The sequence below is a fragment of the Anabrus simplex genome, chromosome 3 (assembly GCF_040414725.1).
Source record: "Anabrus simplex isolate iqAnaSimp1 chromosome 3, ASM4041472v1, whole genome shotgun sequence".
Lineage (NCBI taxonomy): Eukaryota > Metazoa > Arthropoda > Insecta > Orthoptera > Tettigoniidae > Anabrus > Anabrus simplex.
In genome coordinates this window covers 39,552,218-39,578,189 of record NC_090267.1, presented here as the reverse complement: position 1 = coordinate 39,578,189, position 25,972 = coordinate 39,552,218, and the positions used below count along the sequence as shown (strand labels likewise).

Below are 25,972 nucleotides of genomic sequence, written 5' to 3'. Positions count from 1 at the left end.
AGACAAGACCGACCCCAATAACCACAGGGGAATCTCGTTCCTGAACATAACAAACAAAATCTTTTCAATAATCATCCTTAATAGGATAAGTCCTTCCCTGCGAACCAAGTGACCTTGCCACGGTGGGGAGGCTTGCGTGTCCCAATGAAGCAGATAGCCGAGCCGCAGATGCAACCATATCAGATGGGTATCTGTTGAGAGACCAGACTAAGGAATGGTTCATCGAAAGGGGGGTAGCAGCCTTTCGGAAGTTGCAAGGGCGACAGTCTAGAAGATTGACTGATATAGCCTTCTAATAATACTCAACATGGCTTAACTGTGTTGATACTGCTACACGGCTGAAAGCAACGGGAAACTACAGCCGTAACTATCCCGAGGACATGCAGCTCTCTCTGTATGAATGATGTACTGATGATGGCTTCCTCCCGGGTAAAATATTCCGGAGGTAAATTAGTCCCCCATACGGATCTCCGGGTGGGGACTACACGAGAGGGGGCGATCATCAGGAAGATGGATACTGACATTCTGCGAGTCGGAGCGTGGAATGTTAGAAGTTTGAATCGTTGTGGTAGACTAGAGAATCTGAAAAGGGAGATGGATAGACTAAAGTTAGATGTAGTTGGAATAAGTGAAGTACGTTGGCAGGAAGAACAAGATTTTTGGTCAGGCGACTACCAAATTATCAACACAAAATCAAACAGAGGAAATGTAAATAAGAAAATAGGACAGCGGGTAAGCTACTATGACCAGCATAGTGAAAGAATTATTGTCGTTAAGATAGACACCAAACCAATGCCCACCACAATAGTGCAAGTCTATATGCCTACTAGCTCAGCGGATGATGAGGAAATCGAATGAACATGTGAAGAGATAGAAGACTTAATACAATATGTAAAAGGTGACGAGAATGTAATTGTGATGGGAGACTGGAATGCAGTTGTAGGCCAAGAAAGAGAAGGTAATAGAGTAGGAGAATTTGGATTGGGACAAAGGAACGAAAGAGGAAGTCGGCTGGTTGAATTCTGCACTAATCATAATTTAGTCCTTGCCAATACTTGGTTCAAACACCACAAACAATGGCGTTATACGTGGATGAGACCTGGAGCCACTGGAAAGTATCAAATAGACTTCGTTATGATTAGGCAGAGATTCAGAAAGCAGGTGTTGGATTGCAAAACTTTCCCAGCAGCAGACGTGGACTCTGACCACAACTCATTGGTCATGAAATGCCATCTGAAGCTGAAGAAATTGAAGAAAGGAAAGACTGCAAAAAGATGGGACCTAGACAAGTTCAAAGCAAAGAACGTGAGGGATTGTTTCAAGGAACATGTTGCAAAAGGAGTAAATGAAGAGGCTGACAGAAACACAATAGAGGAAGAGTGGATAGTCATGAAAAATGAAGTCAGCAGGGCTGCAGAAGAAATGTTAGGAAGGAAGAAATGATCAACTAAGAATCAGTGGATAGCTCAGGAGATATTACACCTGACTGATGCATGACGAAAATACAAGAATGCTAGAAATGAAGAGGGCAGAAAATACAGGCGATTAAAGAATGAAGTCGATACAAAGTGCAAGGTAGTTAAGGAAGACTGGCTGAACGAGAAGTGCAAGGATGTCGAAGGTTGTATGGTACTAGGAAAGGTAGATGCTGCATACAGGAAAATCAAGGAAACCTTTGGAGAAAGAAAGTCTAGGTGTATGAATGTTAAGAGCTCAGATGGAAAGCCACTTCTAGGGAAAGAAGACAAAGCAGAAAGATGGCAGGAGCATATCCAACAGTTGTATCAAGGTGAAGATGTAGATAATTTGGTTCTGGAACAAGAAGAGGCTGTTGATGCTGATGAAATGGGAGACCCAATTTTGAGGTCAGCGTTTGGCAGAGTTGTGAGCAACCTAAATAGGAACAAGGCACCTGGAATTGCTGACATTCCCTCTGAATTACTGACTGCCTTAGGAGAAACCAGCATGGCAAGGCTATTCCATTTAGTGTGTAAGAAGTACGAGACAGGAGAAGTCCCATCCGATTTTCGGCAGAATGATATTATAACTTTTCCCAAGAAAGCCGGTGCTAACAGGTGTGAAAACTATCGCACCATTAGTTCAGTATCTCATGCCTGCAAAATTTTAACACGTATCATTTACAGAAGATTAGAAAAACAAGTTGAAGCTGAGTTGGGAGAAGATCAATTTGGCTTCAGAAGAAATGTAGGAACACGTGAAGCAATCCTGACTGTACGTCTGATCTTACAGGATCGAATCAAAAAGGACAAGCCCACGTATATGGCATTCGTAGGTCTAGAAACGACATTCGATATTGTTGATTGGACCAAGCTATTTAAGATTCTGAAGGTGATTGGGATCAGATACCAAGAACGAAGAATTATCTACAATCTGTATAAAAATCAGTCTGCAGTGATAAGAATCGAGGGCTTTGAAAAAGAAGCAGCAATCCAAAAGGGAGTGAGGCAAGGCTGCAGCTTATCCCCCCTCCTTTTCAATGTTTACTTAGAAGAGGCAGTAAAGGAAATGAAGTGCAGTCGAACAAAGGCAGCTGATGCAGAAAATATTAAATTAGGAAATGAAGTCTTAAAGGAAATAAATGAATATTGTTACTTAGGTAGTAAAATAACTAACGATGGCAGAAGTAAGGAGGACATAATATGCAGACTAGCACAAGCAAGGAAGAGCTTTCTAAAAGAAATTTGCTCACTTCAAACATTGATATCGGAATTAGAAAAATGTTTTTGAAGACTTTCGTGTGGAGCGTGGCATTGTATGGAAGTGAAACATGGACAATAACTAGCTCAGAAAGAAAGAGAATAGAAGCTTTTGAAATGTGGTGTTACAGAAGAATGCTGAAGGCGAGATGGATAGATCGAATCACAAATAAAGAGATACTGAATCGAATTGGTGAGAGGAGATTGATGTGGCTAAATTTGACGAGAAGAAGAGATAGAATGATAGGACACATCTTAAGACACCCAGGACTTGTTCAGTTGGTTTTTGAAGGAAGTGTAGGTGGTAAGAACGGTAGGGGTAGACCAAGGTATGAATATGACAAGCAGATTAGAGCAGTTGTAGGATGCAGTAGTTACGTAGAAATGAAAAGGTTAGCACGGGATAGGGTGGCATGAAGAGCTGCATCAAACCAGTCTGTGGACTGATGGCGCAAACAACAACAGGATAAGTTTTGAGAAAGAACTAGGAGAATATTGAGGTTTCAGACCCTGGAGGAGCTGTCCTGATCAGATAATGAGTCTTAAGTTGATAATGGACTATAACAGGAGAAGAAACAGAGATATGGTGATAACATTTGTAGATTTCAAAAAATTCATAGACAATTGCATTCATAGGGAATTCCTGTTTAAAATTTTAAGACACCTTGGACTACACCCGACATTAATAAACATGATAAAAATGACACTCACTAACAGCATATCAAAAGTGAATTTTAGGGGTGAAACATCAGAGTAATTTGAAATTAAAACTGGACTACAGCAGGGAGATGGGTTCTCACCACTATTATTTAATTGTGCTCTAGAAATGGTAATGAGGAAATGATTTAGAAAATGGTTTAGGAAATGTCCCCCAAAAATTAAGATTGGCCGAAAAATCAAAACAAATTGCCGGGGTTTCGCTGACAATTTGGCATTACTAGCAGTTGACATAAAAGAAATAAAATTGGCCTCAAAATATCATTTGAAAAAGACAGAAATTATACTCCAAAAACCAACACTACTAAAAAAAGTTACCATAAATGGTAATAAATTCGAAACAGTAACTCAATTTAAATACAAGGGCGAGTCAATAAATAAGTCGCAAAACTGAATTGAGGCAAAAATAATCAAAGTAACTTTCTGACACTTATTTCACTTTTCCACATATTCACCCTGTACATTCAGGCACTTATCCCATCTCCTTACAAGTCCTTGAAGGCCAGCAGCAAAGAAGTCCTTTGGTTGCTGCTGCAGCCAACTTGTAACCTCATAGATTATGGCATCATCTGTATCAAAATGACAGCCAACCAAATGATTTTTTAGAGGCCCAAACAGATGAAAATCACTGGGGGCTAAGTCAGGAGTTGATCCACACACTGCAATGTGGTTGCAGTTGACACCTCCGCAGGACGACCAGGACGCTCCCCATCTCTGATGCTTTTCCTTCCATGGTTAAACTTCTGGATCCAATTGAACACAGCTTTCTGTGAGAAACATTTTTCACCATAGATGGGATGCATTTTGTGATGCACTTCTTCTGTGGACAGTCCTTTGGCCCACAAAGAATGCACAACTGCACGCTGTTCTTCTCGTGTACAGTCATGCAACACATGTGCCATTGTGCACTAACAGCCTCCGACTGAGTGCCTGCGAGATGTCATACGACAAGCATACATATGCTGCCATCTGCTGGCAAAACTTGCGCGCGTAATTTCAAATGATAGGCACACACGTTTGCAACTTATTTATTGACTCACCCTCGTATCTTGAAGAAATAATAACACACAACCTAAATAAAAAAATCTCAATCCAAACAAGAACACATAGATTAGCTAAATTTCAAAAATTAACATCGGACAACTACAAAAAGAAATGTCTATCAATAAATGCAAAAAACAAACACTACAACACAGTTACAAAACCGGAAGTTACATATGCAACAGAAACACTTTTTCACCTGAATAAACAATCAGACTGACAAGACTTCAGAAAATTGAGAGGAAGATTGGAAGAACCTGCATCAACAAAAACGATCAGGAAGATGGACAGCGGTGGATAATACCTAATAAGATCGTGCACAAAGAGCTAGAACTCATTACAGATACTATGCGTAAGAGGAGACTGGGATTCTTTGGACATTTCATGAGGATGCAGGATTCGAGACTTCTGAAACTAGTACAACACAATCTCGTCTCAAAAAATACCACAACAGGATGTAAATGGATCAGAGAAGTAAGAAAGGATCTGATGGAAACAGGTCTTACAACAGAAGACACCACAAATAAGATAAAATTGAATACAAAACTCAAGAATACAAATCACTGCTTTACACTTACACGAAACAAACCAACAACACGCACATTTTCAACCAAGGAAAGGGCACAAAGATCAGAGCATCTGAAGTAGTACTTGGAGGACCGCAAAGCCCAAAGAATACCTTCCAAGAGACCTGATCGATGGACTGACTAAAGCGATCCTATGCGGTCATAAAACAAGAAGAAGAAACCGGAAAGACACATGCATCAAAAGTGGAAGAGGCCCAATTCCCCAGGAGACAGGTTAACAAGTCCAGATGATAACAGAATGTTTTGGGGATTAAAAAATTTATTTTACATTTCGTGGCCTACACTGGACCACTCTAATCAATTATACAAAGGATTTTTTGATTTCCTATCAGCCCAATATGTCTTCATTCTGAGAGATGCTGCCTTCCTTTCTCAACTGAAAACACCCTCCCATTACACCTGTTATTATTATTATTATTATTATGTCCGACTCGTTGGCTGAATGGTCAGCGTTCTGGCCTTCGGCTCAGAGGGTCCCGGGTTCGATTCCCGGCCGGGTCGGGGATTTTAACCTTAATTGGTTAATTTCAATGGCCCGGGGGCTGGGTGTTTGTGCTGTCCCCAACATCCCTGCAACTCACACACCACACATAACACTATCCTCCACCACAATAACACGCAGTTACCTACAAATGGCAGATGCCGCCCACCCTCATCGGAGGGTCTGCCTTACAAGGGCTGCACTCAGCTAGAAATAGCCACACAAAATTAAAATTATTATTATTATTATTATTATTATTATTATTATTATTATTATTATTATTATTATTATTATTATTATTATTATTATTATTATTTTCATTACGTTCTTGGCAAACAGAAGTTGCGCACTAGTTTGTTCCATGTCTTCTCAGACTAGAACAAAAGAAAACTGCAAGTGATTGCTTCATAAAACTGGGTGGAAATGATGAATGGCAACCTAGATTTTCTTAGTCCTTGGTGATGAAATTTGGATGGGCGATGGTCCCTCAGAGGAGAGAATGACATTGGAATCTACTGATCATAAATCCTAGCTATCTCTCCTGAAATCCACTTTTATTATTTATTACAATCTGCTTTATACGATCTAAATTAACATATGGCCATTTACTAATTCTATTCAAAACTCACTCCAAGGCAGCCCATATCCCTGAAATCCACCAATGCTTTACCTACCCACTAGGCAAGATTACATTTTGAGGCAAATGTTTTTCGAACATTCTCAACATATGAACTATACCACCTAAAATTTACAGTTTCAATCAAAATCTTCATTCCTAACTTGTACCTCTTGATCACAGACCATTTACAACATATTCCTACATATGAATAAGATAATAACATAGTGTGAATATTGAAGAATGTTGGAACGGTTTGAGCACCTTCACCACTCAAGAGTTTTCATCCCATGTTACAGGAAGCTGCAAAGAACACTTGGCTCATGTTAGGTTAAGCTGAACTGAAACCTGGAAGTTGGTGTACAATACCTTTAAGGGAATAGACTCCACTATAATAAAGAGTTGAAGGGAATGATATACAAAGATTTTACAGCGAATGTGTCAGGTTCCTTTGGTTACGCCAGTAAAATAACTTAAAACTTACTGTAAGTACAAATGGACAATTTAGTGAAACATTACCTCATTTGTCATAACATCCCAGATGCCATCACAGGCCATCACGACAAATTCCCAATCTTCTGTAACGTCTCGCACTTCCACATCTGGATAAGCTGTAACAAGAAAGCACAGTTGGTATAAAATGCTTTCAAACAAAAAACATAAGTCATTACAGGTTGTTGCACCTTTCACTCTACAAGTCTCTTTGAAAAAACCATGTTCCTTCTTATTCCCTCAAGTATTAAATCATTTACTTTAAAATTGTTAAATAATGATACTAGATATCTCTAGGTTCACACCTGTTTCTCTTGCTATCTACTGACTGAGTTAATTAAATTTCTATGTAGTTGTATTTCTTCACATTTTACTTTTAAAGCTGTTAACACTGATTCTACCTATTTTTGAAGTTCCCTTCTTCCACAGCTTTCCCACACCCTGTTGCGGTCGTGGGTGTGACCTATGTTTCACAAGTGAATCTGGCCCTGTTTTATGGCTGGATACCCTTCCTGAAGCCTTCCTACTTGGAGGGATGTATGCACTGTTGCATGTTTCTGTGGTGTCTGGTAGTGTGGTAACTTGTGTGTATAGGAACTGGAGTGTATTGGGACGAACACAAACACTTAGACCTTGCACAAAGCAGTTCAAAGCAATACTCTTCACACTTTTGGGATGCATCTTACTTGTTGAAATGAGAATTTCACACTGTTATTCTACGTCTTACAAGTTTAGCAGACCACTGTAATTTAATGTAAAATTTCCTGTTAAGGTATGGACTAGTCGAGGTGCAAAGGAGGCTCAATGAGACACTTATGGCTCCAGCTGCCTTCTGTCTTTAATGATCAGGGAATTCATATCTCTGAATAGAATAAAGGGACAAGGGTGCACTGACTGACAAAACAAAGAAACCAATTGCTAGAATTGTCAAGGATCGAAAATGTGGGCGGGAGACATACCGCCGAATATGAGGAAATAAGAACTTATGGATAATTATGTCAAAATGTATTTAATTATAAAAATTGTACAACTATGTAAATAAATAAAATATATTTTAGTTAAATAAAAAAATATTTAAACACACAGTAATAAAAATCTTAATTTTTATCATGGACAATGCTTCTTATCATTCAAAACAAATTGACAAGTCTCCGATGTCTAATTCTAAAAAGTGTGATGCAAACTTTGTTAATTACATTATAGCTTTGTTCGTGCAGCAAATCTGAGATAGTTTAGGATTTATACAAGAGCACATGTACAGATTAGGAACAGTTGGAAACGGTTTCAGATTCTTTTTCGCACGAATGGTCATGTAGCATTAAATATTGCCATTAGACGTCAGCATCATTCCCAATTAATTTATATTGGATTTGATTGAGGATTGATTGATTTATTGGTCGATCAATTAAGGTTGTGTTCTACTGAACCTAATATTTTAACGTAAATATATCACTCATTTGGACTGAAAAGCAGGAACATTTGCACGAAAAATGCAAAGTAAGATTAAAACAAATTATTTTGAAGCCTATATTATGTCATTTCTATGGCTTTTTACAGGATAGTATTAATAGCTCAATCAGTGACTATGATGCAAGGATAAATTAATATTTATTTATAATACAATTATTTTCATTCCTGCTCTAATCAGATTAATGTCAAATAAATCTAGAATGTCGTCATCAGTTGAAGATTCACTGTAGCCACTCGTAAAACTAACGTCTGACAACTGATAATAAGTTTTCATATTGTAACGAGTTGTCGGGGTAGTAGGATCAATTAACACTAGACTGGTAGCTTCAATACTAATATTTCTTAGCTATGCACTAAACTACACAAGACTATACACAACTTTTGCTCATAACACACACTTACGCAGTTCATGCGCTCTCCCCCCCTTCGTTTCTCACTTGCTCTCACACTACACAGTTTTACACTCACATATAAGGTCCCACGTCGCACGGCTACATGTTCTCTCCTTCGCCGACAGTCCGTACTGTAGCACACTAGTCCGATAATCACGGCAGTTCACATACTTCACTACACTGGCAGTCGCTCACGACTGAATCACACCAACTTCTAACTCAGTCTAACTCTCACGAACTCCAGGCAGGTCGTTCCTCTCTTATATACCCGCGCTGGCCCTTCTAGAATAATCCGGATGCTCGATGGATTACTTTGAAATTCCAAAGGTATATTACCTGAATGTGTGACTAATATTTTGCAATGTCAAGTGCTAGCTGCTTTGCGTTGCACCCACACACACTATCTCCCGGATACAAGCTCACAGCAACGTGCCCCTGACCGCAAGGCCAACTCGCCCGGTAATGTTAAGTGCATTCTGCATTGTATGAAATTTTATCTTCAATACAAAAAGATGGACTCATCTGATACTGAAGCAAGTGTTTCATGGTTTGTTCTTCGCAACATTCACACTTGATGTTGTCAGCATTTATGTAGCACCATCTTGCAGGGCTGACTTTTGGACCTGCCCACTCTTTTACTCAAGTCTATTCAGAGATTTTCATGCAGTCCAGTTTTCACTGTAGACAGGTGGTAAACATTCTGCTATGCTCATCCGTCCTGGGATGTTATGGATCTTGATTTTCCACAACTATATAAGAGTATAGGTATAACATTGTGTGCTTCTTGCAATTAGATTTGAACTAGCGAATGTACCCGTGCTTTGCTACGGTATTCTACATTGTATACGGATGTATATAGGAAAATATTTAATATTTATTTCCACCTATTCAATACAATATATTGTGATTTTAATAAAGCTCTGCTTATTGACTTACAAGTGTCGGCTGAATTCTAGTGCTGGTAGTTCAGCCAGTTTCCGTCAGATGCCGCAGCGTTGCAAAGTCTTGTCCTTGAAGAGGGATGATGACAAATTAGCACTTACCCATGCAGGGATGTGGTGAGATCTTCAGTTGTTGTCAGTCGCTTCCTCACCCTTGCTTCATAACAAGCGGCAAGGGACACGCTAACACTACTTTGTTACTCGCTAGCTGTGGTATGACCTTTCAACAGCATGTTATATATTTTGTCATGTTTTATTATACCATGGTACAATGATTAGTGGATTTTTTTAATCAGTGTGGTTGAGAATGTGTAGTGTGTTTTTTATTGTGATGGGTTTAACACAGACTAAAAAAATTAATTGCTGTCCACCAAAAGGAAAAAGAGAGGACTACCGCAGCAGCTATGCAAGTTCATCGAAAACAAAAAGTTGTAATTCAATATCTTTATTGGGTTATAGTCCAGCAGTCAGGTACTTTCTACCTGGAAAATATTCCGAAGTTAATGATATTTTGATATGTTGTTAGTGGGTACTCTGTGTAGCAGAATCTGAGTTTTCGACCGCGAGAAACCTGTGCTAACTTTAGGGAAGCCAAAAACCTTGAAATTTTTGGACATTTTTCATGTTCTCACGTGTAACTTCTAAACCATATGTTTTTAGCGGAAAACACCTATTTACAAAATTGAAAAGCATTAAATTTCCTTCACATTTTGCTGGTCAAAATTATCTTTTGACCCAATATTTACAGATATACGACAAATTTCTCAAATGATCAAAAATAGCAGAAAAATGCAAGTTTTTGCCTTATAAATTTCATTTTTTAACATTTCTACGTAAATTGTGTCAAGTACCCTTTATTTTCAACACAAAAACATCAAGGAGCCTGCATGTCTTGCGTACGCAACCCCCTTTCCCTTTAAGATACCATACTTACACCCCCTCTTCCCATTCCAAAAACATTTAAATTCTACACTCACAGCCGACTTAACGTGGTTTGGGGAGTGGGGGTGGAAGGTCTGCTCAGCAGGTGCCTCACGTTAGCAAATAATAATAATAATAATAATAATAATAATAATAATAAATTTTACTATCTCTATGGATATAAGGAGAATCGCCAAGCAGTGACATATGAACAGGCCACGAAATCTGAAGAGCGTTAGCCTGCTTGGCTGAGGTGGTTGAATGTAAATTACAATAAACACAGTGGACATAATTGAGCAATTACTGTAAGACGGAAATACTTAAAACGAGAGGGACCTACCATAGGTGTCTTCCGCTTAAAGCGCATGGTATAGAAGTTATAAGTGGAAACATGAAAAAAAAAAAAAAAAAAAAAAAAAAAAAAAAAGTGAAAATTTTGAGGTTTTTCAACTCCCCTTAAGTTAGCACAGGGTCCTCAAGGTCGAAAACGCAGATTCTATTACACAGAGTACCCACTAACAACATATCAAAATACCATTAACTTCGGAATACCTTCCAGGTACCTAAGTGCTGGACTATTAGGTCTAGGACCTAGGTTGTTGCCAAATTCTACACCATGTAGAAGTAGACATATTTCTTAAAATCATATATGGTAATAGAATTATTAATACATTTTTAAACTCTTATAGTAGAGGTATAATCAATGACTGTTTGCTTAACCCTAAAATATCAAACAAATAATATAATGAGTATTTGAAGTGTAGGTTGTTGAATTTTGTTGTTGAATTAACAACGGTTAACTGTTTATTACAATACCGATAATTTCTCTCTTTTCAGGGCACAAGACACCTCTCCTAAAATTAATAATAATGGTGCTAATAACCAGAACCAAGAAGTAATCACGCCTACTCTAACTGGACAAAGAATTTTTTTTTTGCTACTTGCTTTACGTCGCACCAACACAGATAGGTCTTATGGCGACGATGGGATGGGAAAGGCCTAGGAGTTGGAAGGAAGCGGCCGTGGCCTTAATTAAGGTACAGCCCCAGCATTTGCCTGGTGTGAAAATGGGAAACCACGGAAAACCATTTTCAGGGCTGCCGACAGTGGGGCTCGAACCCACGATCTCCCGGATGCAAGCTCACAGCCGCGCGCCTCTACGCGCACGGCCAACTCGCCCGGTGGACAAAGAATTATTAACATAGGAGACGTTTTTGACCAGGTAAAAGACTTGGATAATCACAGTCCATGTGGGTGTTCTTTTAAAGACATGTCATTTTTGAGAGAAAAGAGAACTGGACTTAGATGTGTTTTTTTTTTTTTAACTGTGATATGTGCCATCACACAGAAACAATCTGGTCAGAAAAAGACAGAAGTGATGAAATGGACGTTAATCAGTCTGTGGCTCCATTACAACGGGCCATCTTGAAGAACTTTTGTTATCGATGAACATTCCATCAATGACTGATAAAACCTTTACACAGTATGAAGAAGTTCTATCCGATAAATGACACGCGACAGCCGAATGTGAATGAAGAAAGCTGCTGAGGAAGAATCAAAACTGGCATCAGAACATGGAGATGTTGACAAGGATGTGACACCATCGATGATGATCATCACCGATGGTAGCTGGTGCAAGAGGCCGTACTGGACAAACTATTCATCACCCTCCAGAGTGGTAAGTTATGATTTAAACGTATTTCTTTCTTTCTTTCTTATTTATTTATTTATTTATTTATTTATTTATTTATTTATTTATTTATTTCAGGCTGCGATAGTCGGCCTCGTTACGAGGAGCTCCTGTATGTCGGCGTTAAGAACAAATATTGCATGCCTTGCGCCCGAGCCAATACAGCTGGGGTGGAACCAAAACCTCACACATGCTACAAGAACTGGAGTCAAGGCCAGAGCTCTTCAAGTATGGAGCCTGCTATTATTACAGAGGGTTTCCTGAGAAGCGAAGAGATGTACAGTTTATGGTATGCTCGTCTTATTGCTGATGGCGATGGTAACATATATAAGAAAATTTTAGAAAGTAATCCATTTCTGGAGCGAGTCTGGATGGACTTATTGAAGAGGATGGTGTCATTGAAACAAAATGCCCATCTTCCGCAAAAAATCTTACACCGGAAGAGGCTATCAACTTGAAAAAGATAACTTGTTGGAAAGTGGGAAAGAATGGAGATATAGGGAACTCCGACACCAAACACAATTTCTTTTAGCAGATTCAAGGGCAGCTTCATATTACAAGAAGGCAATATTGTCTATTTGCAGTATGGACCCCCAAAGGAATTAAAACCGAACTCATACACAGAGGTGATGACTTTTGGCAGAGTATTTTCCAGTTACTCGATCGGTTTTACAAACATTGCATCCTTCCTGAAATTATAGACCCAAGACAAAGTACATCTATGCCAATAAGAAACCCGGATTACATATTAGAAGCCCAAGAACGAGCAGAAGAAAGAAAATTAAAGATGATCAGCAAGCAAACGCCTCAATGAACATAGATTTGAACTTCATGCATTATAAGGATCCCATCTACGTATTACGATAGTACATTTTATTTGTAGTCTACTGTAAATATTATGTTTTTCTTTTATTGAATAATTTAGGAATTTTCTTTCTGCTACTTTTTGAAGAGAAAAAAAAGTCTGTTAAATATCACATGGTATACTTGCTCGAAAAATGCACCTGAACTACAAAATACCATTACAACCTGTTGCAAAAAGAATGTTGCTTTCCTGATGGTATGGAGCCTATGGGACTTATGCAGTTATGCAGTTTTAGAGATTACCGAGTGTTTTTTAAGTTGTTTTATAACATGTCTGCAACATAGTATAGGCTACTTTCAAGATTATGCCATTGTAACCTGTTTTGAATAGAGTTGCTGTTGCTGATTCATTTAAGGGTTTGACCACTGTAAAAGTGCCCCTTTTTTCCCCTATATGAAAATTAATTATTTTAATATATCGTTTCATCACATTTTTTCACGACCGATGCACCGTCCAGATACAGACTGACGACCACTATAGACTAAATTCAGCTGATGTGGTGGTGATTATTGTTTTAAGAGGAAGTACAACTGGGCAACTATCCTCTATATAACACTAATCAGAGAGAAAAAATGGAAGGAGTCGGACACTTCAAAAAATGAAAGTATCGGCCAAAGGAAGGCAAGGGCCATGAAGGGCGTGAAAATGAAAGACTCCCTAGGCCTCCACATGTAATACCGTCGGGGTCGGAAAAGAACAAGAGTTGACCAAGGGAGGTCAGACAGGACAGATGAGAACCTCTGGGGCCCCTTTAAGTCGCCTCTTACGACAAGCAGGGGATACCGTGTGTGTTGTTATACTGCCCCCACCCACAGGAAAATGTAGGTATGTATGAATGATATGTACAGTATGTAGGCTAGTTTTGAATACTAATCAACACTAATTACTTAAACTGTATGTTTAAAAATATAAACATATTGTACTTATGAGTTGTATTTATATTATTATGCTATCCTTAATTCTTCTCCAATCGTCATTTAAAGCTGCTATGAACAACCCCTACACAATATCGTCCTTTGAAGAAAATACACAAGACGTATAATAATGGGGTTGAAAATAGACAACCACGCAAAACCTTTTGAAGGACGGCGGGTTTTGAACCCACTCGTTTTCTGAATCCAGGGATAGATTAGCCTCGTGGCGTAGCTACTGCGGTCGGTCATTGTGTACTTTATATCTGCCTGTAAAATAAGTTCCTCCGTGCAAGGTCTTGTTACCTTTATCTTTTGAAGCTCCTTAGTATTATTCAGGGCCGGCCACCGACAGCAAGTTTGCCAAGCGAGCATCTTACAGTGCAGCGTGCACCAGCGGGAGCAGATAAGAGAGCAAGGCGATTCAAGGCCAGCGATACACATCAGTTCTACGTTTCATAAGCATACCGGGCATGGCAGAGGAAGGAAGTAACTGTCAGTCATCGTGATGACCTTCAACTCCCATCACGTTCAATGCAGCATGGGAACACCATTATCTTATTACAAATCAAGCATTTTGCCATTCCATTGCACTTGGTAAATCAATCATAATACAGTTAATTAAATAAAGATGAATATCAGGGATCTGGAATATACAGGTTAACATGCGCACAGTGTAATTTCTCATGTTGGCCAGACTGGGTGCAGTTTTACTACAAGATACATGGAACACTATAACGCATTAAAACATAACAAGTATTCCACAATGGGCAATCACATGAAAGAGACCGGCCATCAATTTAGTACAATAGACAGGGATCTCAAATAAAAAGGAATGAGAAAGGTAAGTTGATGACCAAGTATGAGTACATTTATATTCATTTGGATCAGTATTTCAATAGGGAAAAAACCTAAACTATGCAATCGAAATAAAAAGCCCATTAACAGAGCAACTGCCAAAATTGCTACAAGTTTTCAAATCAGATAATAGTAAAATCTTTAAAATATTAATTATAAACCTTCCAACACATTAACAAACACTACTCCCACATTGAAAAAACATAGAGACCTCCCTCCACAAGGTACGTCAGTATTCAACATCCTGCCCACAACCCCTTTCCCCGGGTCCCCTACTCGCCCTCCATGTGTCACACCAGTACCTAATGCCCTGTCCAGAGTTCCTTCCCCTACCCTACCTACTCGTCCCCCACCACCCATTTCTCATGCATATAAAACAAGTAGAAACATGATAACAAATAGCCTCAGTACTGCAACAGACACAGCTAGGCATTAAAGCATGGAAAAAAAAGGGGTAAGTGATATTCGAACTACAACATTTTTTGATAACAACTACAAACAACACACTCATAATATTCTTTTGTTACAAATATATTCATCAACATATGTTGCAGTAAAATCAATACACCAGCAACTAAGCATCATTTAGTGTCCCTTTTAACCACGCTTCAATAACAAACTCATTAGCGTAAAAATAGGCTGACTCAAATCAGATGAAGATCGATGAAAACTACTAGTATGACGTATCCAGTAATCCTTCAATGCGCAACTTTTTAATAATGTTGTGGTTTTTCAACTAAAATGAAAATACAACGGAGGAAAACATTGCAAGTTTAATCTTCTAACATCACTAATTTCAAATAGGACATTTAACTTAGAAAAATAACTTAGCACTAAATAATGTTAGGAAAAACTGGGAACCTATGATAATAATAATAATAATAATAATAATAATAATAATAACAACAACAACAATTTTTATTCAAACCTTATAGTAGTTTAGAACATTACTATGACTTGGACATCAGTATTTTATGATCAATGTCTAGTCAATTACCGATATATTTTAATTGTTAATTCTTTTTAATTGTGTTATTTAGTGAGAATATTTCATGGATGTAAAACAATTTTCACAAACAAATGAATTATAAGAAAGTTCAGTGTAAAGACTCAACTTTGAGATAATTGTTTAAAAAGGCTGAAGATGCTCGATATAACGAGCGAAACATGTCCTTGTTAATGTTTGTATTGTAATAAAATGTCCTTCTGGAGACAAACATTTTTATGTATTGAATTAGGTGGAAAATAAAACAATAATTGTAACTATTAGAAAACTTTTTTTTTTCTATTTGCTTTACGTCACACTGACACAGATATGTCTTATGGTGACGATGGGATAGGCCTAGGAATGGGAAGGAAGCAGCCGTGGCCTTAATTAGGGTACAGCCCCAGCATCTGACTGGTTTGAAAATGGGAAACTACGGAAAACCATTTTTAGGGCTGCCGACAGTGGGGTTCAAACCCACTATCTCCCGATTACTGGATACTGGCCGCACTTAAGCGACTGCAGCTATTGAGCTCAGTACTAGAAAACAAATTATGCGTGTTTCTTTACTTTTACAGGAGATTTTAAATACCAATGTTCACGTCTGTAGAATGTTGCATTTTTTAGATATACTATTGATATATTACTTTTAAAAATTCACCCACTTTTCACTCCTGTTCACCTCCCGTTAAGTGGATTTCATAAAAACAAAAAAAATGTGTGTTTATTTTTAGAGGAGATTCCAAGTACCAATCTTCATGTCTATAACATCTTCAGTTTTTGAGATATATATCGTCATAAAAGGTATTCAACCCCCTTTTCACCATTTTTCACCCCCTTAAGGGAATTTTCCAAAAACAAAAAAATGTCTCTTTCTTTATAAAGTAGATTCCAAATACCAATTTTTATGTCTGTAAACTGTTAAGTTTTTGAGATATAGATGTACTCATTTAAACAGTTCACCCCAATTTTCATCCCCTTAGTAATGGAATATACAAAAATTCTCCTTTAGTGAGCACCTACAATGTATACCCATAATTTCATTTTTTATGTCGTTAGTTTTGGCTGGGTGTTGATTACAGCCAGACGGAGTTAGCCTTTTATATATAGAGACGACAGATAAGCAAACCTCCATTTCAGATTTACATTTTTAAAAAATCAGCCGTATGAATCCCCTAAGGGCTATGGCCTCCTGCAATGCAGGGTGCTCAGTTTAGCTCATCAGGTGAGCAGGTCCTGAAGAGCATTATTATATTGGTTAATCTGTAGTTTGTTTCATGATAACGTATTACCGCATATTGTACACCTGTGTAGTCTCACCCTCGAGTGAATGCAATGGTGTTTTTCTGGAACAACAATTCGCAAAAACACACTGTTGCATTAATGACACGTGTACACTTTTATCCCAGGGAGGGTTCAGGTTGCTTCTAGGTGAAAGCGTAAACTTGCACTCTTCGTTCTTGCATAGCTTCTTCTCCGAATGTTGTAGACGTTTCTTGTAATTTCTTGACCGTATCCTCCGTTGAAATTCTCTTGACATACATTGCAAGTGCATATCCTCCTTCCACTAAGTGTTACGTGATGAGTTATCGTATCACTACTTCATGTAAACGTCTGTCTGTCTGACATTCGTCTTGCTATTCTCCCGAGTGCACAGAAGATGACCATCACGGTATCCTCTTTGTCGAAGTGTACAATTGTATGTTGTATTCTTCGCCTCTGTCCTGAAAGCGTAGTTCAACATATTTTACACTTGCACGGCTTCTTTCTGCAGTGTATGCGAGGATGATAATTTTATATTTACCACTTCATAAAAACCTCTTGTTATCTATTTTACTGTATTATGCCATAGTGATCAGAGAGGTGACCTTCAGGTCTCTTTGTGGAAACGCACTGTTGCATATTTCACTGCTGCACAATATCTATAATATGTGTCTTGATCGACCTATGTTATCACAGGGCTTGAACAAAGGTGTATCCCGTAAGGTCAGTGATCCCTGCACACAATTTTTCCCAGCTCTTTCCACTCTTGCCTTATCTTTGCTGTTCTTGTCCATTGTTTTCCTTCCCATCTCACAAACCAGTCTGCCCATCTAGTTCTTTGCCTTCCCACGTTCCGTCTTCCTTGTCTGTGATCTCACATTGTCATTTTGTAGGTCCATCGATTTTGCTCCAGTCTCGCTATGTGTCCTCCCCATTTCCACTTTAGCTGATCGGCTGTCGTCAGAGCGTCTTTCATGTCGGTTCTCCTTCGCATATCTTCGTTCCGTATTCTGTCTCTCAATGAGACTTGGAGTATTTTTCTTTCCATTTGCGCTGGCATATCTGGATCATTTTCCTTTGTTTTAGTGTTAGCGCCCAGGTTTGGCATCCATATAGTAGGACTGGTATCACACATTTTTCTAGAACTTCAGCTTTAAAGATGAGTTTCTGAGTCTTGTCTGTCAGTATGAACTTTAGAGACCAGAACCTCTTCCATGCTTGTCCTATTCGCCGTTTGACCTCTTTTTCTGAACAGTTTGAGAAGGATATGTTCTGGCCAAGGTATACACATTCCTCTACGTATTCCAGTATTTCTCCATTTACGCTAACTGGAGTTTCCAGTGCATTAGTCATCAATTTTGTTTTTCTTGGATTCATTGTCAGGCCCGCTTCTTTGCTGATGTTGTCTAATTCTATTATCATTTGCTCTAGCTCCGCTGCCGACTCTGCCACCAATACGATGTCGTCTGCAAATTCGTAGAGTTTATCCAGGAGTCTGATGTATTTGTTCTGGATCCCTTGTTTGCTCAGTGCTTTTAAAACGTATTCCCGTTCCACAGAGTTGAATGCTTTCGGATTTACTGCTCCTAAACAGTACATCATATAAACAAACGACTTGCTCCATCTATTTTGATGCCGTATTTGTTTTCCCAATCTAGTTTTCTGAACTGATTCTCCAGTAAGCACGTGAATAATTTTGGTGAGAGAGGGTCCCCTTGCTTAACTCTTCTTTCTATCTTGATGTTCTTTCCTTCTCTTTCTGTTTTTACTCTGGCCTCGCTGCCTTCATAGAGTTTATCCAGGAGTCTGATGTATTTGTTCTGGATCCCTTATTTGCTCAGTGCTTCTAAAACGTATTCCCGTTCCACGGAGTCGAATGCTTTCGGATTTACTGCTCCTAAACAGTACATCATATAAACAAACGACTTGCGCCATCAAACGCCCCTATTTATCCTTCTACAAGTTTGGTCTTAAAACATTTTCTCGTATCTCTAATATTTATGGGTTAGATTGAGTTCAAAAATTTGAATCGGGTGAAATTTGGGTAAATTTTTTTACACCTTGCATTATTTTTTGCATACTTATCTATAAACCAGAAAATGAAATTTGGTTCACATATGGCCATCATTCGTGTCAATGTCTGTACCAAATTTGATGAGTCTATCTTTCCTACAAGTGTGTCAAACAATGAAATATACCTGTAAAAATCACAAAATTTATGAACAATCGAGAAATACAGCCAAATCTAACATATAAGGGAGAGAGATACGACAAAAAGTCATAGGACCAAAGTTGTAGATCATTCCATTCCAAATTGCATGAATATTGTGCCATATGTTTTGTTACATGACTTACCGTTTAGCCACCAAATACCTCGAAAAGAATGCTGCACAGTTATTAAAATTGCCTACATATTTCAATATTTTTCGGGGGTAAAGTATGAAAAATTTAAACATCTTGGAATTTTTCTGTCAGTTACAGGCTAAAAGCTGCAATTTTGCCAAATTTTAATGTTCTAGCTCACCTGGTAGATTGTGCCACCATCTTGATTTGGGGGAAGGGGGGTAAAAATCAGGAATTTCCTGAAAGTTTCTATACCCACGAAACCTATAGGGTGTCACTTTGGATAAATTATACAACTGCGTTCTTATACTGACCAAAAATTCAAGCCCCCTAGCATGCCCCCATCAGGGAATTTTGAGAATTTTTTATTTTTCTAGGGATCCTGAGGTCATCAGCTTCTCTGGTACCAAGTTCCACAATTCTGAGATTTCTGCAAGTGCCTCATTAATCTATATATATAGATTGCTCCAGACTGACTTTCTTATATATATATATATATATATATATATGGCCAGGGTGCTGCATTGCCATCCTGCTAGACTGTAAGGCAGGGGGAGGAAGGAGGGGGAGAGCTAGTAGACACAGCAAAAGGAGAAAGAGCATGATTACGAACATATTAAAGAACCCTCCAGGGCAAAATTTAGACACTCCAGCATCTCTAATAGCCACAGAAGTTAAAAGGTACATAATACATCTCCTTTACCCTCCATATAGTTGATTTCTCAACTTATTTTCCTGAGCCTTATATGTCTTGCTTCTGTATACTCTATCATATGCCTTTTCAGTATGTATGAATGACATCAGCAGATCTTTTCCATATTCATTAATGCCATTCTTGTAGCTGTCTTATTGCAAAGATGATATCTACTGTGAACCTTCCTAGCCTGATGCCATACTGTTCTCTCAGCCCTCCTCCTACTTTGGCCAGAATCTGCCCACTCCAGAATCTTTTAAAAGATATTCACACTATGACACAATCAGAGCGACTCCCTGATAGTTTCTACACCCTTCTACTATCTTTCTTGAAGATAGCTACAAGTATTCCTTTTTTTCTAGTCCTCTGGTGTCTCCTCCTTTCATACAATTCTCATCACCTGATATAACCATTGTTTCCCCACTTCTCCAGCTGCTCTTACCATCACCACAGTCACATCATCCAAACCTAGTGCCTTCCCTCCTTTAATCTTCCTCAATACTACTTCCACTTCCTTATATGTTAACTCTGTTCCATTTGTAGTTTATTTTCATCCTCCTCACTTACTTCCTCCCCAAAGTTACGATTTGAATTTAGCAATCCAATTCATAAATAGTCCCTCCACATCAGCTTAAGTACTTCCTTTTTTATCCACCTCCTTACCATCTTTATTTACCATTTTGACATAATCTATCAGATCTTCCCTACTTTTACTTTTAACCATTCCACAGAATACTTTCTTACTACCTTCTTCCATCTTGGTGTCCTCTTATGTCTGCCTTCTTTTGAACTCTTCCTCCTATCACTACCCTTTTTGCTTCTTTCTTTCTTTCTTTCTCCCTTTCCTGACTGATACTCTTCACTTGCTTCCACTGTCCTCTTGTGATCATGCTTGGGACTCAAACCAGCATCTCCTGCTTCGAAAGTGGTTAAAATTACACACGAAACCAGTGAACACAATTTCAGTAATCTGTATCCACTAGTATAAACACACCAATCTTCTGCTCATACCATTATGAAGTAACAACAGGTTCATAGGTTCTAAAAATATGTAACAGACTCTTATGTGTACCGATGTAGACATCAGAACACGGTCGCAGTTGTCATTATTTAAACTTGGTGGTGGTGGTAATAGCTGTTTTAAGGGGCAAAACAATGTGATTATCAGACCCTCTTAACAAATTAAATGGAACAAAAGTACAAAAATCAACCAATGAATTAGGAAAAGTGAAGGGTAGCAATAACAGACAGATATCATCAGATAACTTTTTCATGAAAATAGTTAATATAAATAATAAAACAAACGTTTCACAGTTTAATAGGCTTTTTCTTTTGAAAATTCAAGTGATTCATTAATTTTGCTCGTCAGTGTAACCTAAAGAATGTAGTTTACTAGATCAGTCCTCCTGCAACAGTATATAGAATATCTTGTGATGAACGTACTCAAAACTAACAACAAACCTGTAACAATTTGTTCTTCTGCCCTCTTCTTATCATTCTTTTTGAAAACAAAATCTCCCAATGCTCTCGACAAGGCTAAGTTACCATTTACTCGATTAAACTCAACCCAGCCTCCAGCTGCTTGAATCCTTCTACTTTCAGTTTCATTACTAGGTTTATGATCCAGTGATAATGGATCAACTTTGCCATTGATACAAGCAATAGCTCGAGAATCACCAACATTAGCCTGTAATGAAGGAAGTACATTAAAATACCATACATAAAGAGTGACATGACATAAGCATGGGAGGTTATTATAACACAGCTGTAAAACACAGCAGAAATCTTGTTTCTTATATTGAAATTTCATTACCATGAAAATACAGAGCTAATTTCATATTCACAGTTATCACCTTCATATGAGATTGCACAAATTTCACATTATTTAGAGGCCAAATATGCAAGCTGTAGTGAACAATTAAGAATATGATCTATGGCTTGTCTTATAACAATTATAACAAAATATAAGAAAAAGCCAATTTTATGCCCAAACAAAAATATATTAGAAGTGTATCATGATGATTTCTCAACTGAAGGAAATATGCAACTCAGGAATGCTTTAATGGATATTAAAGGCAAGTTTATAACAGGAAATAATAATAATACCTACATTAAATCAAAAATTATCCCTCAATCAATACCTGGTGAAGTATCAACTTGGAATACATTTTCACAAAGTATAGACTGGCAGATGACTTTTTACATTAACATCAAATAGCCAATACTGATAATACAACATTGTTATTTTTCTATAATAACAATAATAATAATGACCACAATAAGAAATACAATAATTATTAATTATCAAATTATCTTTTGAAATATCCCCAACAAATGAATAATTATCACAAGAGGTTGCTTACAAAACACACGTTTGAAAAAATACTTTAAAATCATAAAGTGAAGAAATTCACTGAAACTGAAGTAATAGATGCTATTAGTGATCATGAAGCTGCTTTTGTCGTAGTTAAAAATAAATGTGATAGAGAGGAAGGTTTTAAAAGTAGAACTATTAGGCAGTACCATATGGCTGATAAAGCAGGCACGAGGCAGTTTCTAAAAAGTAACTATGATCGGTGGAAAACGGTAAATAAAAATGTAAACAGACTCTGGAATGGGTTTAAAGAAATTGTTGAGGAATGCGAAAACAGGTTTGTACCTTTAAGGGAGGTAAGTAATGGTAAAGACCCACCTTATTATAATAGAGAAATAAAGAGACTAAGAAGGAGGTGCAGACTGGAAAGAAACAGAGTTAGAAATGGCTACAGAAGTAAGGAGAAATTGAAGGAACTTACTAGAAAATTGAATCTAGCAAAGAAGGCAGCTAAGGATAACATGATGGCAAGCATAATTAGCAGTCATACAAATTTTAGTGAAAAATGGAAGGGTATGTATAGGTATTTTAAGGCAGAAACAGGATCCAAGAAGGACATTCCAGGAATAATTAATGAACAAGGGGAGTGTGTATGTGAGGATCTTCAAAAGGCAGAAGTATTCAGTCAGCAGTACGTAAAGATTGTTGGTTACAAAGATAATGTCCAGATAGAGGAGGAGACTAAGGCTAAGGAAGTATTAAAATTTACATATGATAACAATGACATTTATAATAAGATACAAAAGTTGAAAAGCAGAAAAGCAGCTGGAATTGATAAGATTTCTGGGGATATACTAAAGACAATTGGTTGGGATATAGTACCATATCTGAAGTACTTATTTGATTATTGTTTGGTCAGAGGAGCTATATCAGATGAATGGAGAGTTGCTATAGTAGCCCCTGTGTATAAAGGAAAGGGTGATAGACATAAAGCTGAAAATTAACAGGCCAGTAAGTTTGACATGCATTGTATGTAAGCTTTGGGAAGGCATTCTTTCTGCTTATATTAGACATGTTTGTGAAATTAATAACTGGTTCGATAGAAGGCAGTTCAGTTTTAGGAAAGGTTATTCCACTGAAGCTCAACTTGTAGGATTCCAGCAAGATATAGCAGATACCTTGGATTCAGGAGGTCAAATGGACTGTATCGCGATTGACCTGTCTGAAGCATTTGATAGGGTGGATCATGGGCGACTACTGGCATAAATGAGTGCAATTGGACTAGACAAAAGAGTGACTGAATGGGTTGCTATATTTCTAGAAAATAGATCTCAGAAGATAGAGCAGGCGAAGCTTTATCTGACCATGTAATAATTAAGAGGGGAATTCCTCAAGGCAGTATTATCGGACCTTTATGTTTTCTTATATATATAAATGATATGAGTAAAGGAGTGGAATCAGAGGTAAGGCTTTTTGTGGATGATGTTATTCTCTATAGATTAATAAATAAGTTACAAGATTGTGAGTAACTGCAACGTGACCTCGAAAATGGACAGCAGGCAATGGTATGTTGATAATAGGGGTTAAAATTCAGGTTGTGAGTTTCACAAATATGAAAAGTCCTCTCAGTTTTAATTACTAAGTTGATGGGGTGAAAGTTCCTATTGGGGATCATTGTAAGTATCTAGGTGTAATCACATGAATGGGATTGTAAATAAAGGGTACAGATCTCTGCACATGGTTATGAGGGTGTTTAGGGGTTGTAGTAAGGATGTAAAGGAGAGGGCATATAAGTCTCTGGTAAGACCCCAACTAGAGTATAGTTCCAGTGTATGGGACCCTCACCAGGATTACCTGATTCAAAAACTGGAAAAAATCCAAAGAAAAGCAGCTTGATTTGTTCTGGGTGATTTCCGACAAAAGAGTAGCGTTACAAAAATGTTGCAAAGTCTGGGCTGGGAAGAATTGAGAGAAAGAACAAGAGCTGCTCGACTAAGTGGTATGTATATCTCAAATATTATTATAATATTTATAGATCCACCTGATCAATACAATACAATATAATCCACTATTTCATGTGGTTAAAATTTATACATACATGTATACATACATACATACATACGTCAACACACCTACAATTGTTAATTTAACCAACGTGCAGTTTTCTGGAATAGAAACGGAACTCCTGAATAAGGGTCCGAAGTATAACTGGCCTAGTGAAAAAAAGGACTTGGATATTATTACCACAGTGGCTGAAGTAGAGGCTAACATTTCTAAACTCCCCTTTGAAGTTCAAAATGACATTAGATTTGATATAAAAAAGAAATTACCTACACTAGCTAAAGAACTTAATGCTAAATCTGACTCTAATCAAAAAACATTAATACGTAATTTGAGAACTAAAATAGAAGATAATGACATCATAGTCACAAAAGCTGATAAGGGAGGGTCTATAGTATTAATGGATAAGGACAGTTACATAAATAAAACAGAAGAATTTTTTAAGGATAAGATTTATACAATGCAATTTAAAATCTATAATTAAGAACTCCACATTCCTTCTCAATGAACAGGAACAACAGAGACTTATCAACATGAACTCCAGCATTCCAGTAGCAAGAGCCCTACCTAAAATCCATAAAAACAACATTCCCGTACGTCCGATTTTTAATTGCCGTAATAGCTCTACCTATAAAGTTTCCAAATATATCCACGGTTTTCTAAAACAACATTATAAGTTTAAAACTAAGCTTCTTTTACAGAATTCAATCAAGTTTTGTGATATTTTAAGTAAATTTGACTACCTAACCATATAATGTGTTCCTATGATGTCATAAACATGTATCCAAATATACCTACTAAAGAAACGGTCAAAATTATCTATGACAATATTTCAAAACATAGCAGCCTGAGTAAGCTGGAAATTGATGAATTTATGAAGATCTTGAATTTTGTATTGAATAACAACTTTTTCTCCTTTAATGGAAAGATTTATCAACAGACTGGCTTAGCCATGGGTGACCCTTTGTCCGGCATCTTGGCTGACATTTACATGGATTCAATAGAGTATACGAAAATCAAAGAACATATAAAAGGTATATGCTTGTGGCTAAGATTCTTGGATGACACTTTTGTGGTTATTGACAAAAATGTTACTAACAGTGACAAAGTTTTAGAGAATTTAAATAAAATTGACCCTAATGTAAAATTCACTAAGGAAGACGAAGTTAAACAGTCCTTAAATTTTCTAGATATAGTGATCATGCGCGTCAATAATACTTTTGATTTTCAAATCTACAGGAAACCCACACAATCTCCTATAACCATAAATAATTACTCTTTACATCCCAATTCTCAAAAACAGGTGTCATTCTATAATTTAATACACAAAGCTTTGAAAATCCCACTCTCCCCTCACAACTTAAAAACAGAATTAAAATATAAAAGGAACTTGGCTAAACTCAATGGGTTCAAAGTTTAAATGATTAACCGGTTAATCAATAAAGTTAAAATATAAACTATCCACGAATCTCATTCCTGATAAACCTAAAAAAAACTTGTTACACCACGTTTACATACAATAACCCAGCCATCCACCAGATCGCGAACACACTGAAGAAATAGGACACTAATATTGCTTTCAGAACAGTAAATACAAATCAAAGTATATTTTT

At 37.5% G+C, this 25,972-nt stretch overlaps 1 protein-coding gene across 1 annotated transcript in view; it reads right to left on the bottom strand.

Annotated features, from left to right (window-relative positions):
• Window positions 1-25,972, bottom strand: part of LOC136865951 (probable protein phosphatase 2C T23F11.1) — a 223,861-nt gene that overhangs the window by 63,643 nt on the left and 134,246 nt on the right. The window contains exons 5-6 of the mRNA XM_067142514.2: window positions 21,446-21,671; window positions 6,679-6,770 (exon numbers count right to left, since the gene is read on the bottom strand). Coding sequence (XP_066998615.1) covers window positions 6,679-6,770; window positions 21,446-21,671 — 318 coding nt within the window. The remainder of the gene's footprint in view (window positions 1-6,678; window positions 6,771-21,445; window positions 21,672-25,972) is intronic.